A 17,631-nucleotide genomic window follows, 5' to 3' on the forward strand; every position below is an offset into this window, starting at 1 on the left:
TGGTTCCCTTCTATTTTTGTATAAATACATCTCTATTTTGTATAAATATGTGTCTATCTTTATCTCTAGAAACAGATGGGTGTGAAGGCAGATTTTGTATATGTTTTGACCATGATGAAATAAATCACCTACTCTCGATAATCTACAGGATTGCTTATCCTGCCTGGGTCAGTATTGTTGAGAGAGTTAAACAAAAGAGCACACTTTTCGAGAATGGCAAAATTACGTCAATAAGTTACTGTGTAGAATTGTTAGTGATATATGCAAGAAACCTTTAACACTTGTCCTATGTTCCAAAACAAAGCATCTCTATTATATCAAGTGTAGCTAACTTGGTGATACAAAGCATGCGCTTTAAAAGATCAACACTAAAAACACAGTGAAGTGCTGTACCCTCATTTGGATTTTTGCATTCTTCTGATTCCAACAGTAGTCGCCCCCTAGACATTCTGTGCCTGCTCTTTTGTTAAAGACCTAAAGGCTTTTTGTTTTCCTGTACTTCATACCAGGATAATTTTACCTTGCACGGAAATAATCCTATCAACAAAATCCTGATCTTACTTATGACTCCTTGCTGGGCTATTAAGAAATACTTGTGGGTAAATCACTCAACTGTGACTGCAACTTAACTACTTCTTACTAGTCTTCCGGGATTTTTCCAGGTTATAAGATCACAAATGACTGGTTATAATAACAGATCTCAAGAGAAGAGATCTGTTCTCTCTTCTGTGTCATCCCAAATAAAGTCTTCCCCCCATCATATGCTGGACAAAACTCTGGTAGACAGTAGGAGAGAGAGTAATGGACTCAGTCTATGAAAGCGCATTCTTACTTTGCTGTGCTCCCACTGGGCCAGGGAACAAAGGCTGCTCTGAGGATGGGCAGGCAGAAGGATAAAGAAAACTTATTCCAAAAGTTACAGACAGGGTGGGAACAGCTCCAGTCAGGCCTATTTGACTAAATCACAAGTACTAATGAAGCTTTAGAATTCACCAAAGGAAATGGTTTGGGCAATTTTGAGGCTAATTTACAGGATATTATTGGTCCTTGCACAAAATTAGCTATTACATTTCATGGTTTCCCAGTATTTTAAGAAGATTATCTAACCAGAGGAGATAAACAAAAAAACGGAGACTATTATGAAGAAAGCTCATACGGGGCTAGGAAGAAATGATTGCAACATTGTTGATAAGTAGAACATTAGAAACAATATAAATATCCACCAGTAGGCAGATGGATCAATAAACTGGGATATATCCACAGCATGGGATATATACAGCAATTTAAAAAATGAGTTAAGTCTACATATAGTAATATGGACTTTCCCCAAGAATCTTTTTTTTTACTAAGAAAGGCAAGTTTGAAAGCATTGTGTGAAGAACGATTTATTAAAAACACACACCCTTACACTCAAAGTGGTTCTGTGTTTTTTCTGTGGGTGCATTTCCATGCACGCAGATGCACAGTAAAAACTCTGCATATATCATAGGAAGAGACAGGGGAGATGCTTATCATTTTAAATGCTGGTGAAAGGAGACTCTCTTATCTGAAATGTTTAATTTTTACAGGGAGCATATTTATGTATTGCTCACGTTACTGCAAACTAAACAATAAAAGATTGAACCCTATTATTCTTTCCAGCTTGTTCCCACTCAGTATTATGAAGTCACAACAGGTTATATTAAGGAAAGAGCATGGAGGATCCATTTTATATTCTTTTTAGAAGATAGGAGAAGTCCAGTGAGATTCATGAGAAAGTTACAAGAAAGGGACAGTCTGGAAAATTTAGGGGATCGAGTGCACAATATTTTTTCCAATGGTGTCATCTCATGACACATAAGTTCTGTGAACGCTTTCTCAACTGTGGTCTTCTGCAACTTGACCCCACAGAAAATTCACATAAGTCTCAATCCATCAGCTCCCAGTATATGCACAGGTATTTGAACATCTTTAACCCGCCCGTCCAATCAAAATATTGCCTAGTGATATTTTCAGTCCAAAAGAGTAACATTGACGTTTGTAACTTTAAATATAACTTGGCCTTCAGATATATCAACAGATTCAGGCTTGATTCTTAAATTTTGGGTTTTCGTTTGAATTATTTAAAATCATCTATCTTCCATTATCTTTTTATTTCTACAAAATAACTTCTTCATCTCTTTAAATAATGAGGTGATGAAACCCAGCAAATCACCCAAGCAGCCCGCACTCCCTTTAGCATCAAGGTTTCACACAGCTGCCAATTCCACAGTTGCTCGTGGAATAAAAATGAAATATGCAGTTTAATTCCAACTCTTTATAAACCATGTCTCCTGGCCACAATACACTCAAATAGATTTCCCTTACTCCTCCTCTCTAGAGTCATTTGTTTAGACACAAATATCCCAAATAAAGCTGACTTTATTTAAAGATCCATCTTCACTGTTCTCAGTAAGTTCTATCAACTCCTACTGTCCTTCTCAGCCCTTGTTTCACTGACACTGCCTACATCCTTTAAGGCTGACCACAAATGGCATATTTTCCATTTAGCCTACCCTGATCCCCATGACCGAAAATGCTCCATACTGCTTCATATTCACACTGTGTTTATACATCTTAGGTAGCACTGACCACTCTCCACCTCGGATGGCTAGACCACCTTGGATGCTGACCATGGCTGATTCAAGCAACCTGTCTGGCCCCTTCCTCTCGCCATCCTATGTGTGTTTCTCCCAAAGATGCACACTGACCAAAAAGTAAATCTTCCGAGACAGCAGGAGGCACTCTTTTATTAAGGATTTACACATGGCTGAATTCCTCTTTCAAAATCCACAAACACTCTGCCCAGTGACTTAGATAGTTCTAGCTATGTTTCCCACTATTGAGTATACTCTTTGTGGAAATGGATCACGTCTGATTCATCTTTGGACCTTCTACTGCATACAACAGCATCTCTGAGTGTAGTTAAATAAACATTAACTGAATTCAATTAAGAACATCTTCTCTATTATTTATTTTGAAGCAGTATGATAGACTATAGAAACATATACATATATATATGTGAATCCTCAAATTTGGAAAAACATTTTACTCTGCTGTTCTCCACCTACCTTCCAAATTTTCCATTTGTTAGTCACTTCCCAATGTCTTAAATGAATTCTCTAATATATCTACCTTCAAGTCATAGCTAAAAGCTTGCCACCCATTGGCCAGGTATGGTGGCTCACGCCTATAATCCCAGCACTTTGGGAGGCCGAGGCGGGTGGATCACCTGAGGTCAGAAGTTCAAGACCAGCCTGGTCAACATGGTGAAACCCCGTCTCTACTAAATATATAAAAATTAGCCAGGCGTAGTGCCAGGAGCCTGTAATACCAGCTACTCAGGAGGCTGAGGCAGGAGAATTGCTTGAACCCGGGAGGCAGAGGTTGCAGTGAGGCGAGATCGCACCATTGCGCTCCAGCCTGGCTACGAGAGCGAAACTTCATTCCAAAAAAAATAAAACTTGCCACCCATGATCTACACACTATAAACTAGAGTTTTTACTGTCATCTATGAACAGGTCACAGACACAATGACTTTTCTCCTTGTTTTCTTCCTCATTGTTTTTTATGTCTATAGAATTTAACACTGGTGTCAGAAGAGTTTCAACAGAAGAGTTTAATTGTTCAGTATTACATAAATCAGTTAAGTGGCTACAGCAAGGTTATTATGGGCCCAGGTAGTATTGGCTCAAAAGTCAGAAAGCTCTTAACCACTGCTGCATTGTCCCCACAAGCTCACTATACACCAGCTTTTAACTACACTATGGTTCACTGGTTAACTTACTTGACGGAAAGGCTACTGAAATTGTAAAACATCTGATTCAGCAAGCTGGCTACAGAAAGACAGTGAGGCACTGTGGCATACCAATAAGAGCATGTTTTCGGAATCAAAATTCCTGGGTCCAAGTCCCATCTCAAACTATTTAATAACTGTATGACCCTGGGTAATTTACTTGACTTCTCTGTGCCTCACAATCCTCAGATACAGAGTGAGAATAACAGGATACCTTCCCATAGGGTACTATGATGATAAAATAAGATACTGAATGTAAAATACTGAAAATTTTCCCAACACATAAAAATCTTAGCTCTTCTTACTATTATTATTATTATTATTACATTGTCCTGAATCATAGATGGCAAGAAAAAGGTGCATGTTGAATAATGAATTTGGACTTTGCATCCAGACTGTGAGCTGTAAATCCCATATCCCATTAAAAGTAACCAAGACTCTAGAGAAAGGCTGATTCCAGGTATGGACAGGAAATGCATTAAATGATCCTGGGGCATGGTATTGTTCCTAAAACCAAGGAAGCTCTCGGAACCTCACGGCTCATAACAAATGGAGACAGACTCCACGTGGAAGAGGTTCCAACTGGTTGGAGGTGAAACAATATGAACATAAGAAGAATGATGACACCGTATTGAAAAACACATAATACAATAAAACATCATTAAGTAATTTCATAATGATACTCTCCAAAAAAAAAACAACCACTACTACATCCTATAAGGGTTGCTAAGGCATCAGCTTATTATTCTGAAAACTTACAAATAAAGGCAAATACTCAAACATTTGTCATGTATTTGTTAGGATTAAGGAAAGGTCTCTTTTCTAAAATCACAGCTAAAAGGGTGAAAATTGGAAAACGACTCCTTGGCAACCCCTAATGCAATAATAGACTTTGGCAAAAATCTTTGATAGATAACAAGGGATGGCAAGCTGATGGTGAACTTTATGACAGACGGATTAGGATGACAGTTCCTGAACCCACTGATTGATCTTAGCGTCACTGAGAGTGAAATGCCTGATATCCTCTCCCTGTGATGGCAATGTGATAGAAATACACAGCACTGCCAGTGTATCCCTTTTACCAAAAAAAAAAAAACCTAAATATAATTGAGTCTTTGTGTCTAAATATTAGTTTACAAGAAATATGGGCAATAAGAGAAATAATTTGGAAACATGGTAAGAATCAGACAAAATCAAAATATGGGAAATCCTATGGGTAAAGTAACCCAATTTCATCAAAGAGTAAGTGGCCTGAGAAATAAGAAGGGGTATTGTTCTAAATTAAGGGAGACTTAAGAACTATGTCAACAAAAGGCAGTTGTGAACTTTGGATCTTGACTTGAAAAACAGTAAAAAAAAGATATATTTTAGACAATAGGAAAAATCTGTAAGGGATTATTAACATGACTGAGACAGTGGCATTTGGGGTTTTTTTAGTGCTATCTTTTACAGAAGCATAATGAAGTGTTCACAGACTAAGTGGTATGCTGTATAAGATTTGTTTTAAAATACTCTAGTTAAAGAAAAAGGAGGGGGCTTCCACTTCCAGGAAGATGGGGTAGACGGGGTGAGGCCAGAAGGAAATGGATGATGTGGCTCTTGACAAGGGACCACCAGGGATCCTTGTGGGGACAGAATGTTCTGTATCTTGACTGAATCGAGGTCAATATCCTGGTTGTGATTTTGTACTATAATGCTGCAAGATGTTACCAAGAAGGGAAATTTTGGAAGGGTGCAAGTGATTCCTCTGTATTGCTTCTCACAGCTGCATGTGAATCCCAAAAGCAAAAGGTAATTGATAAAATGAAAATATGACGTGGCAGAAGACAGATGAAAAAGAATGGCAGAAAAGTCGATGGCTAGAGGATTCATTACAATCTTTCTCTTTCTTCATTTGCTTGAAAATTTCCATAAAAAAGGGTTTCTTAAGGTTTAGAAAAGTAAACTTTGCAATTTCCCTACAAACTGGTATTATCTCCTGATTTTCCTAACTGGTGTGTCCGCAGACTTCCAAATTCTCACACCACTAGGCTATTCTACACACTCTTGCTACTTGTTTCTTTCTAAAATACTATATATATATATACACTTTATCACTCCTCGCTTAAAAGGAACTCTGCTACTTCAGGATAAAGTTCACGGTTATTTAAAAAAAAAAAAAAAAAAATCCCTCCACAGTCAGGCCTGAGCAATTGTGTGTTCATCTCCACACACCCTCTGCATAAATCCTGCACTTTGGTCAAACTAGACTCACAGTTCAACGGATATAATTTTGGACACAGTACCTATGCCTGTGTGCCATTCTCCTGCCTGCTACTCACTCTCTACTCCACAGACCTAAATCTCACCCATTTTTACAAAGCAGAACAAAACCCATCTTCTTCATGAAGCTTCCCCTTCAAAACAAGATTCTCAAGAGTAAGGATCATGTATTTTATCGCAATGCCTACTAAACTAGCCTTCCTGATACAATCGAAGTTTTCAATGGAAGGATGTGGATTTCACTGAATGAATGTTTAATGTAAAGACTTGGAGAGATTACCAAATTTTAGAAAAAAATTTAAAAGTAGAAATGTTAAAGAGATTTAAAAATAAAAACTGGAATTTAGTACACTTGAATTTCAAATAGCAATACTACATTTAATTTGTTTTATCACCTTGGGCAACTCATTTAACATATCTTGGCATTTGGTTCTAAAATATAAAATGAAGCACTAGGCTCCTCATTTTTTAATATGTAGATACTATACTTGCCTCTGGAAATAAATATCCCAAGGGCTTCCATAGACTATAATTTTATTCCTAAACATTACTCATCAACAGAGTCTAAACTTTATATAAACTACACAAAGCAAAACAGTATCCCAGATCCACCAGTTTTTAAATAAACCTGAGTCGACAAGAATGAATTACGTGATGAGTCTGGAGACCACAGGAAGTAGGGCTACCATATCATTTAAAGGTATTGCATTTGATAAGACTTCCTAAAGTACCTGCACCCTAAGGGAGGTACAGTTTTTCTTCCCATAGCATTAAAAATCTGCCATCCCATAACTTGAAGCTAACTGTCAAGGATGTATAGTACAAAGGCAGAAACATTTTATTTCAAAGACTATGACCTTGCCAAGAAACCACTAAGTTTTCCCTGAATACTGAGGTGGAGACTCATAAGGACAGGAAGTGCATTGGGGAGAACACAGAATGAGATTAGATATTAAGAGAATAAATTCTACTTTGCCTTAAGAAAAAATAAATGTCATGCTCTAAGCAGGCCTGTGTATTCAGGAAGGTCATGACTCATGGTCTGCCTTCTAGGTTGGAAGTGGCAGGAATCTTAACCAAACCATGAAGCCTGCACAGTTCGCCCTCACATTGACCCTCTGGGGATGCCCAGGCTGGAAGAGAACAGAGTTGTATAAGCATCAGCTGTACCCACCACTAGTACTCAGTGAAACTTGGAAGAGCACCTATCAAAGAGAACATCATTAGCACATGAATGAGGAGGCAACATTCCTGCTCTAGAACTTTGAATTCATTAGGATGCAGAGGTTGATTCCATGAGAGAGCCCAACACGGGGAAAGAGATGGGCCAATGGGATGAACTGTGGAAGCTAAGCACAGGGCCTTGGGGATGAGTGAACCAAGGTCATAGGAACCCAAAGACTAGTCTGGGGAGAAAAGCACGAAGCAGCAGTTCATTTTTCTCTGCACTGGCCCAGCAGCACCAGAGTCCTGGCAGTTACCTGAGGTTTCTTCACCTTAATGATCCAAGTGGGTGGGACAATAACAGCAGCATGAGCCCCCAGGGAGCAGGGTTCTTCAATGTGATGCAGCATGAAGCAGGTCACCTTATTGTGAAACTAAAGAGAAAAACAGGCCAGTAAACAATTCTGGTCAAAGAGTAATGCCGCAGCAAGAAGGGATAAATATGTACACACACACACACACTCATTACATGCACAAAAATACATATGCATGCACACATGCACACACAGACATACACTGAGGACATGCTTTCCTCATCACGACCCAGCCAGCCCCAGGAGCTTAGAAACCAGATTTCAAATTTATTCCGGTTTACAAACTTATAACATTGGTAACAAGAAATCAGTCTAGCAGGATGAAGCCTACTAAAACTTTCTAATTGTTGCACGGAATATTTACATAAAAGTTTTAGAGTCTTGGAGGGTTCTATTATCCTGATTTTGCACAAAATTTTCACACACACTTCCCCTTGACCTGTACTGGCCATGGACTTGGTTGATTTAAGATAACGTTGAGAAGGAAATGAACAGACAGAAAGGCAATGCCTACCACCTGCCTTTCCTTTCCCTATCATAGATATAAATCCTCCCAAGTTGTCTTTCCAGTTTAGAGAGGGCAGGAAAGAAGCACGATGTCTGTTCTACAGAGTTGAAAATCTCAGAAGTAACAAAGTACAAAGAGATCATTTCTGTTGGGTTTGTCTGGGACTGCTAAAAAATATACAATGACCCTATTACTCTTGGCAAGTCTAAAGTGATTTTTGCTTTTGAAAGGAAGTGAATGTAGGCTAATGATCGAAACAATACCACAGTATAAGGGTCTTAATTCTATACCCCAACAGTGACACTCAGACTGGTGACCTTAGACCAGTCAAGTTTTCAACCATCTTTTGTGTGACTATAACGTGATAGTGGTGTGTAGTAACATTTATTTTTCTGAAAAAGAAAACTAAAATCAACATTATGCAATAATTACAGGCCTTAAATTTTAATCATAGTGATTTTAAAAATTTAACCTCAGTTTCTTCTTAGATTATACTTCCCCTAACTATATAATTTAGCATTTTAACTGCAACAATGTTAAAAATAAAAAGTATAATTGATAATAATTATGCTGAAAACACAAACACAAATTAGGACTGTCTCCAAAAAAATCTGGCAAATATGGTCACTCTAATTACATTACATAACATTAGAGAGGTTTTTGTTTTCATGTCTTCATGTCTTCAAGATCTGCTATGATCCTGTGGCTAATTATTAATCAAGCAGTTGTGTATAAAATACTGATAAAATAATTAATAATTCTGTCTGCCACCAGTTATTTATTATCTGCAAACAAATATACCAGAGAAATATTATTAACATTTGAATACCTTCTTTAAAAATTGCTTTTTCTTCTTGGCAATTCAAATAAACCCTCAAAAGTATGACCACTGCATTTCTAAAATGTTAGGGATCGCAGAGACTGCCTACGTCAAGTCTCTCAATGAATACTTGAGTAATCTCCACTCTAGAGACTCAGAGGTACATCCAAGATTGCACAGTTTTTAAATGATGGAATCAAAACCGCATCCCTGGAAATCCAGGTCCCAAATCCCATATTCTTTCTCCTGTACCATAAAGGGTCACATATTTATTTGCTTGTCTGACATCAAATATCCTAGAAGGGGTTCACCTGGACTGTGAAAACACATCACCACTGTAATTTGTGTTCAAATCTTTTGTGTCTATCGTCCCTACGAAAATCGCCCCCTACAATGTGGGAAACTGGGAAATTCAAAGATATGTGGAACTGACCAAAGCTCTACCACAATGGTCAGGTGAAAGTTGTCCTTTGTAGTGATTCAGTTGGACTACAGATTAATAGAAAGAGAGCACACATGTTCATTGTAAAGTGAGATTGAGTTTCCAAATTAACTGAATCTAGATAGACCATCTCACCACAGCCCGGTAGCTGCACAGGGCAGGAGCAGATGCAGCCGATCTGAGCACACTGCCGCCCACAAGGCTGCCCCACCAGTGGGGTCTCAACAGATTAGAAGAACCAGGAACAAAGATAGCAGCACTGGGAACCCCTGCACCGCAAATGGAGATATTGCCTTGCTGGTAAAGAGTTTCATTCAAGATCTAGGATGGCCTTATATTTGTGCACACATTCTTGAACAGATGTGCAATGATTATTTATGCAACAACTAACTGAAAGTGAAAGAAAATGCCAGGAATAAAAAATGTCGCAGGATTGTGATGCAGTGACACTGAGATTTCCAGACCACTGAGTCTCTATCTAGTGACGGCAGGTTCTTCTGACACGTAGGGGCTAGAGATATTATTAGTTTGAACTATATGGAACTGCCAAAATTTAAATGGTTTTGACTCACAATATGTCAATTTCATATGTTTCAACTAAATACGTCTGTTCCAGCCCCATGGCCTGTGTTTAGCATGATGTGTGTAGTGGCATGAGTTTTCTGCAAACCTTTAACCCCACCAAGATACCACAGCCTTTCCTTTGCAGGTCCCCCGTGCAATGAAGGGGTTATATATTCCAACTTATTAAAAAGAATAGGGAGACTGAGAAATTACAGCAGGCATCAGCAAACTTTTTCTATAAAGGCACAGGGAGTAAATATTTTAGGCTTATGGGACCATCCACCTCTGATGCAATTACTCAGCTTTGCCATTGTAGCACAAAAGTATCTATAGACAATACATAAATGAAAAAGCAGCCACAGACAATATATAAATAACTGGGCATGGCTGCAATCCAATGAAATTTTATTTACAAAAATAGATGGCAGCCAGACTTGGCCTATGAGCTGTAGTCTGCCAACACCTGGGTTAGACTATATGTTATCTGGTAAAAGAAAGAACAGGCACACAGGTACACGGTTACAAACAAATAAGAAAATGTAGCATCTGGTACAGACAGAGGAATTAGGCTCTAAATAAAGTGGAGGAAAAGGTAGATTGAAGAAAAGTAAATAGGGACGTTACCATCAGATCCTAATGAATATATAAGAAAGAGCTACATTTCAGTGAGCATACAGACAATATCCAAACCTAAAAAAGCATACAAGAACCACTCTTCTTATCCTCACACTTAGCCCCAAAATAAAAAGTCATGCACTTTAAACATTAAAACCAGAAGAGCCAGGATTCGTGTCCACCCGTGTTGGAGGGACCTCGTATGTCGTATGTTGCTTTGCTTCTAATGTTGCACCTTCCTACCATAGGAAGAGTTCTCAACAATATAGAGGCACCGGGGGGAAAGTGTGGAGTAAGAAGTCCTCAATTCTAGTCCCAGTGTTAGAATTAGGGGAGGATTTTCTAGTCTTTGACCCCAAGCTTCAATGTATATAAAATACAGAAGTTAATTTATCTCTCTAGTGTATCCCAGTTCATCTATGCTATTGTTCTATAGTTTCAATCTGTCTTTCTTCCTCCAAGGATCCTATATGAGAAAAGCAATACATTAAATTAGGAATGCCTTCTACTTCCAGGCAGGAACTCAAATAATGACATAAGTGTATTCCGACAAAACATGAGCCCACATTGCTTTATTTCATCCCAAACTTACCGCCTGCTTGCACCAGGAACAGCTGATAGCCACAATCTCTTTACTGTGGAAGGAGAACTTTTGCTGGAAGCCCTGGGATATTAGGACAAGAGACAGAGAATTTAAAACCAACTCAGTTACAGCACACATTTGCCCTCCTGAAGTGCAATGACGTGAATAAGGCCAGAACTGTCACCCACCACTGGAGGGAAGTAGAACTGCAAATGCCACATTGAGCACCACACTCTCCACTTTCTGTCTGCGATGATTTTCTATTCCCGAAGCATTTCGAGTGAGAGCGAGAGGAGGTGCTGGTATTTCCTAGCCCACTACTGCTCAAAGTCAGCCACACAAAATGAGCTTTTTGAAAAAATAAATGTAGTTCTGATATATTTTTATTACAACCAAAGGAAAAGCCACTATTGGTTCACATGGTTCCATATAACAAAAATCATTCATCTTAGAGGCTCTATACACCTTTAGCATCTGAGAACCCAGAAAAAAAAAAAAATGAAATTTCAGAGACAATAACTGGAACTCAGGGTCTTGGAGAAGTCCAAGGGTGTAGTAGTAAATTCAGACACTTTCATAAGCCCCTTGAGATGTCTCTACTCAAAACAAGCAGCTTTTAATTTTTAGTCTTTACCAGGAAGCAATGATGAAATCAGTGAAATGGTAAACCCAATCCTCTTAAAGGAACAAACTGAATTACTTTTCCATCAAGAAGAGGTGATTTTCGGCTGCTGCTGTCCCTAAATAATGGCCAGAGAGAAATAAGTAGTATTGCACAAAGAATTTTTTTAGCCTTCCCAAAGCTCATCCATTTCCCTCTGCCTGTGAAATCTAAACCCAAACAAAAAATTCAAAGCCACAATAAAAAATGTTAAAACAGAGTTTTTGTAAGGTGATCCAAAGAAAACAGAAAGATGTGATAGGCAGGAAAGCTATTCAAGGCACTGGCTAAATAAGTCTGACTTAATGTGTACAGATAATTTTAAGTTGAAAATCAATTACAACATTATTAAATGATGTCCCAATGGCATTTTTCAGTGCCCATAATCCCTGCCCATCTGCAGTACTTTATATACTACCAAGCATTTCCTCCTTTTGAACCTCTTTCCTCTCTTGATTTCCTAACACACCGTCCCAGTTCTCTTCTACCTCTCCAGTCTTCTGTATGTGGACAGACGACCAGGACTGGTTTCACTACTTTTGCTCCAACCTCAACTACCACTTCCAGAGACATGACCTTCAGATCAGACTCTCCTGGGTTTTGAAAAATGTATCCATCAATACCTCCTTCTCAAAAACCTAAGTGGTATTATCACTCCCTGTGCAGAAAAGAGTTAACATAGCAAATCAGACTTCTTAGAAAGGCTGCTTGCAGCTGGGTGCGGTGGCCCATGCCTGTAATTCCATCACTTTGGGAGGCTGAGGCAGGTGGATCGCCTGAGGTCAGGAGTTCAAGACCAGCCTGGCCAACATGGGGAAACCTCGTCACTACTAAAAACAGAAAAGTTAGCTGGGCTTGGTGGCAGGCGCCTGTAATCCTAGCTACTTATAAGGCTGAGTCAGGAGAATTGCTTGAACCTAAGAGCTGGAAGTGGCAGTGAGCCGAAATCGTGTTACTGTCCTCTAGCCTGGATGACAGAGTAAGACTCCATCTCAAAAAAAATAATAAAATAAAAAATTTTTAAAAAGTAAAGAAAAGCTGCTTGCAAGGTTGGCCCGTGGTTGGCATCTGGGAACTTGGATTTCAGGAAGGTTTCTCCAATTGTCAGCACAGTTAAGAGTGCCTCATTGGGCCTAAACTGTTTGCACAGGTGGGGCATGGTGGCTCACACCTGTAATTCCAGCACTTTGGGATGCTGAAGTAGGTAGATCGCTTGAGCCCAGGAGTTTGTGACTGGCCTAGGCAACACAGTAAGGCCTTGTCTCTATATTAAAATGTTTTTTAAAAAAAGAAAAGAAACTTTTTGTGCAAACAATGTAGTTTAAGCTGAGTATCTTCTGTCCTTCTGGAAGTCTGGAATTTTATTACGTGCAATGCAGAGGGTGCTTATGTAAAAGGCCTCAATAAAACCCTGGACACTGAGTCCCATATTCCTTCCACATGTGTTTCACAGTACATTGCTGGAGGAATTAGGCACATCCTGTGTGATTCCCCTGGGAGAGAACTCTTGGAAGCTTCTGCCTGGCCTCCTCCAGACTTTGTGCCATGAGCCCTTCCCTTTGTTGATTTTATTTTGTATTCTTGTGTTGTAATAAACTATTGATGTTAGCACTACAGACTGAGTCCTGTAAGTCCTCCTAGTGAATCACTGAACCTGGGGTGGTCTTGAGGACCCCTGATACGCTCCTCTCCTCCCAGATAATGACTCTTGCTATTTCTTCTTCTGTCAATGACAATATCTTTTCCCAAGGAAAAAAAAAAAGTGCTTCTGACACACACACAGACACACACACACACACACACACACACACAAACTTAAGCGCTGCAATTTGATGTCCGTGTGTTTACTACTACAGGGGCAGCAATAGCCCCCACAGTCCCCAACACCTGAGAGTTGCAACTGCCTAAAGAGAACAGCTTACAAGAGGACACAGAGTCTAGAGGGCCAAAGGGTTGAGTATGCAGGTCTTTTCAAAGATGTTGCTAAACTGTTCGATATGAAATAAGATAGCACCAAAACTGCAGAAATGACTTCACATTGCAGCCATTTGAAAAGCTCCTCATCATCCCCCAAGCCATTTTTCAGGAAGCAAAAAAAGGCTACAGCGACACTTTGTGGCTACCGTGTGAAGAAAGAAAACCACCGCAGAAGCCGAGGTGAGACCCGACTGCCTCTGTCCAGCCTGGTATCACGCTCTGCTGATGGTCACCTCCCATCCAGATTTTTGCTCCATTTTCTAACTTGTCCCTCCACTGATACTCGGTTTCTCCCTTTATTCCTCACTCTATCCTGGACACTGCCACCAGGTAAAATGATGTTTTCTAAGTTTCTGCCTCCCATTCAAAATACTTGAATGACCCTCCTTTCCTTACAGATTAGCAGAATAAGCTCTTCATGCAGGCATTCAGGGCCACCCATAATCTTCCCATCAATTTTCTGACATCTATCTTCCACTCCTTTGTATTATAAATTCCTGTCCAGAGTGAGACAGGTCTACTCATGTCCACAATATGTTTTATTCTTTTATAGTTCTACTTATTTATATATGGCTGTTTCTTCACTCCCAACATACCATCTAGAAACCTACCCCCATTTCATATACAGTATCTAAATTTGGCTTCCACTAAAAAATCTACAAGAGTCTCCCAAAATCACCTCAACTCACTGTGATCTCTCCTTGTACAGGTTTGCCTTGCCTCGTACCTACCCTTGCCATTATAAATAGCTTCCCTATGTGGCTGGTTATTTTGTGTACACATGTATTATCTCTCCAATGGAACTGTAAGTTCTTTGAAGGCAGTCAGTCCTTGTACAGTTCTTAGCAACTTGGCATAGTTCTTTGAACATCATAGGCATGCCATGATATTTTCTGATTAATTGAACAAAAAAGTTTGCTGCTATTCCATCATGATCTAATTACCAACTTCATGCTATCCAGACATTATAAGCCTTACCCAAGCCACCTGAAAATATATTTCCTCACAGCATCCTTCCAGGCAAAAAAACTAACCCTACAGACACTGCAAAGACGGTAGGATTCTAATGTTCATTTTTAAGTCCACAATATTAAAATGCTGCATGGATAAAAATCAATACACTAGAATTTGTGGCACGACAGCAGTAGTAGCCACAACTAGAGGTCTGCTAAATGTTACGGTTTTAAAGTTATCATTATAAGTCTTAAATGCAATCACCACGCCACCATTCTCTCCACTTAGATATCAGATGGCTGCGCATCAAACAAAAGCTGAGGAGAGATGGCAAAGCTCAGAATCATTCTTGGATCTTCTTGTTGGCTGAGTGATCTTAGGCAAATCACTTAACTCTTCTAACTTCCTCTTTCATGTGAAAATGAGAATAATAATAGAAACCTCTCCTATAACACTAAGTGGTTATAAGCATCAAATGAGGCCATGCATTTAAAAGTCTTTATAACACTTTACTTATTTATGTATTTAATGTGTGTTTATATAAAACTAAGGAGTGCTTTTATTGCCAAGATCTATGAACAGGAACCTCTTCCACCATCTTGCTGAGAAAGCTTTCTGGTGTCTAATATGTGACTAAGTGATGCTCTACTCTATGATACAAGGTAAGTGCATCTAGCCCCACCTCACCACTAAATATTAGCCGTCTGGTTTCTGGGAGAGAACAGATACAATCCACTGTGGTAGTGACAGCTAGACCGACACGAGAAACAAACAATAAGGCCAATCACAATTGGGGCACTGGGCACTACACTTATGCAGTATTGTGGTAGGACCCTTGGCAATGAGCCCAGTGGTAATCAACTCTGTGCTTTGTTTTAGATTCTTGTCTGGCAGACTCACAGCAACCATAGCTTCAGGCTTATCATCTAACACAGAGACATAAATAGAAGCACATCAGAGCCTTTACGAACCAAGTTCCCATTAAACCACCTGCTACGGGAATACTTTGGCCAGGCTCTCAGCATGCCAAAATGAACCAGATTCCAAATTGCTCATTTTTAAATGTTGGCCCAAATCTGCTATTATGGTACTGACAGATGCCCTGACTGAATTTCAACTGACTCTATGATTTTTAAGAGCTGTTTAGTTCAGCACTGTCAAAGAGGAAAATAGGGATGGGAGGTCAGATGCTTTGGATCCAACTGACTTCAGAATTGAAAATACCAAGAACATTAAGGAATTAGGTCTTTTTTTGTTCTTTGGGATTTTTCAATCAAACTTAACCTTTGGAATAAAGTTTAAACCAGATTTGTTGAGTACTAAAGCTTTGTTGCCTTCTGACTTCTTCTGCCATCTAAGGTAGGTACCAAATGGCACTCAGTTTTACAGCCTTGGCTGAAACCAGAAAAAAAGGGCTTGACTTAAAATAAGCTGAATTTGTTTCATTATTTCTGTATTTAACTTTGTTTGGGGTGAGAGAATATTCTGACCATAGGCTGATTACCTATTTGATTTGATTTGATCCAACACAAGAGCTGATATTCCTCCTGCCTCCAAAACTTTGAACAACAAAATAAACCTCCCATATCCACTAGCATGTCCAAGGCTCATAAAGTATTACAAGGGACAAACCCACGGAATTATAAAATAAGACTGACTCAATTTGCTTTCATTAATATTTATCTTAAAACACAGAACTCCAAACATTTCTGCACAAATACTTCCTATGATTTTTGAAAAAAGTACTTTTACATATTTTATATTTCATCTCTAAAATGTTTATCTTAAGTTTAATTAATGGCAAAGTTAAATTTCTACCAAAATAAATTGAAAATTTTAAAATGAAACTGTTGGATCACATATAAAGGTATCCTATGGGATAGCAATAACATAGTGATTTGGTACACACTAGTGTCAAGAAAATTTTTCCATTTTCACTTTGCTAGAAGACCTCAGAGTGGTTGTGGTGTTTCAGTGTAACTGCTTCCAACCCTCCAAAACTGACAAACAACTGTGATGTTGGGGCGTTCCACCAGTGGAAGCTGATGAGCAACTGAGACCTTCACATGACCCAGGTACAGATCCACACCAACCTAACTGAAAACTTTTTTTGCTGATAAAAAAATGGCATTTGTTTTAACCAACTATCTACTGACTTATGGACTATATCTGTCTTGTCCAGCTTGTTATCCAGAATGTAGCCTTCAGTTTTTAACTAGCAAAACCCACCATAAGCCAACTCCCTAATACATACACAAATTATTGGCTTTTTCCTTGAACAAATTATTCAGCCCAGTTTTCCACTGATACGTGTACCCATGCCTGGTAACGTGACTAATGTGAATCCTTGAAAATTAGGCTGGTTTGATAATATGTCTTTTCCATAGTTTTCTCACAGTGTAAAAATGGTAGCATAATATTCTAGATTTTGCAAAACTAGGGTTTATTTACTCATAGAAAACCTAAGTTGGCCAGGCACAGTGGCTCAAGCCTGTAATCCCAGCACTTTGGGAGGCCGAGACGGGTGGATCACGAGGTCAGGAGATCGAGACCACCCTGGCTAACACGGTGAAACCCCGTCTCTACTAAAAAATACAAAAATTAGCCGGGCGAGGTGGGAGGCACCTGTAGTCCCAGCTACTCGGGAGGCTGAGGCAGGAGAATGGCATGAACCCAGGAGGCGGAGTTTGCAGTGAGCTGAGATCTGGCCACTGCACTCTACCCTGGGTGACAGAGCGAGACTCCGTCTCAGAAAAAAGAAAACCTAAGTTATCTAAATTTCCTAAATTTTCTATACAAATTTTACTAGTCTTAAAATTGTTATAAATATTTAAGATCTTCAAAATGTAAACATATATATTCATCTATATTGGATTATAATAAACAATGTCTT

At 39.1% G+C, this 17,631-nt stretch overlaps 1 protein-coding gene across 1 annotated transcript in view; it reads right to left on the reverse strand.

The window, feature by feature from the left end:
• The window catches only part of DGKI (diacylglycerol kinase iota), a 382,898-nt gene that overhangs the window by 232,529 nt on the left and 132,738 nt on the right, over positions 1–17,631 (reverse strand). Inside the window, exons 7-8 of the mRNA XM_017876519.1 lie at positions 11,156–11,227; positions 7,558–7,674 (exon numbers count right to left, since the gene is read on the reverse strand). Coding sequence (XP_017732008.1) covers positions 7,558–7,674; positions 11,156–11,227 — 189 coding nt within the window. The remainder of the gene's footprint in view (positions 1–7,557; positions 7,675–11,155; positions 11,228–17,631) is intronic.

The sequence above is a fragment of the Rhinopithecus bieti genome, unplaced genomic scaffold (assembly GCF_001698545.2).
Source record: "Rhinopithecus bieti isolate Rb0 unplaced genomic scaffold, ASM169854v2 scaffold_8307, whole genome shotgun sequence".
NCBI classification, from domain to species: domain Eukaryota; kingdom Metazoa; phylum Chordata; class Mammalia; order Primates; family Cercopithecidae; genus Rhinopithecus; species Rhinopithecus bieti.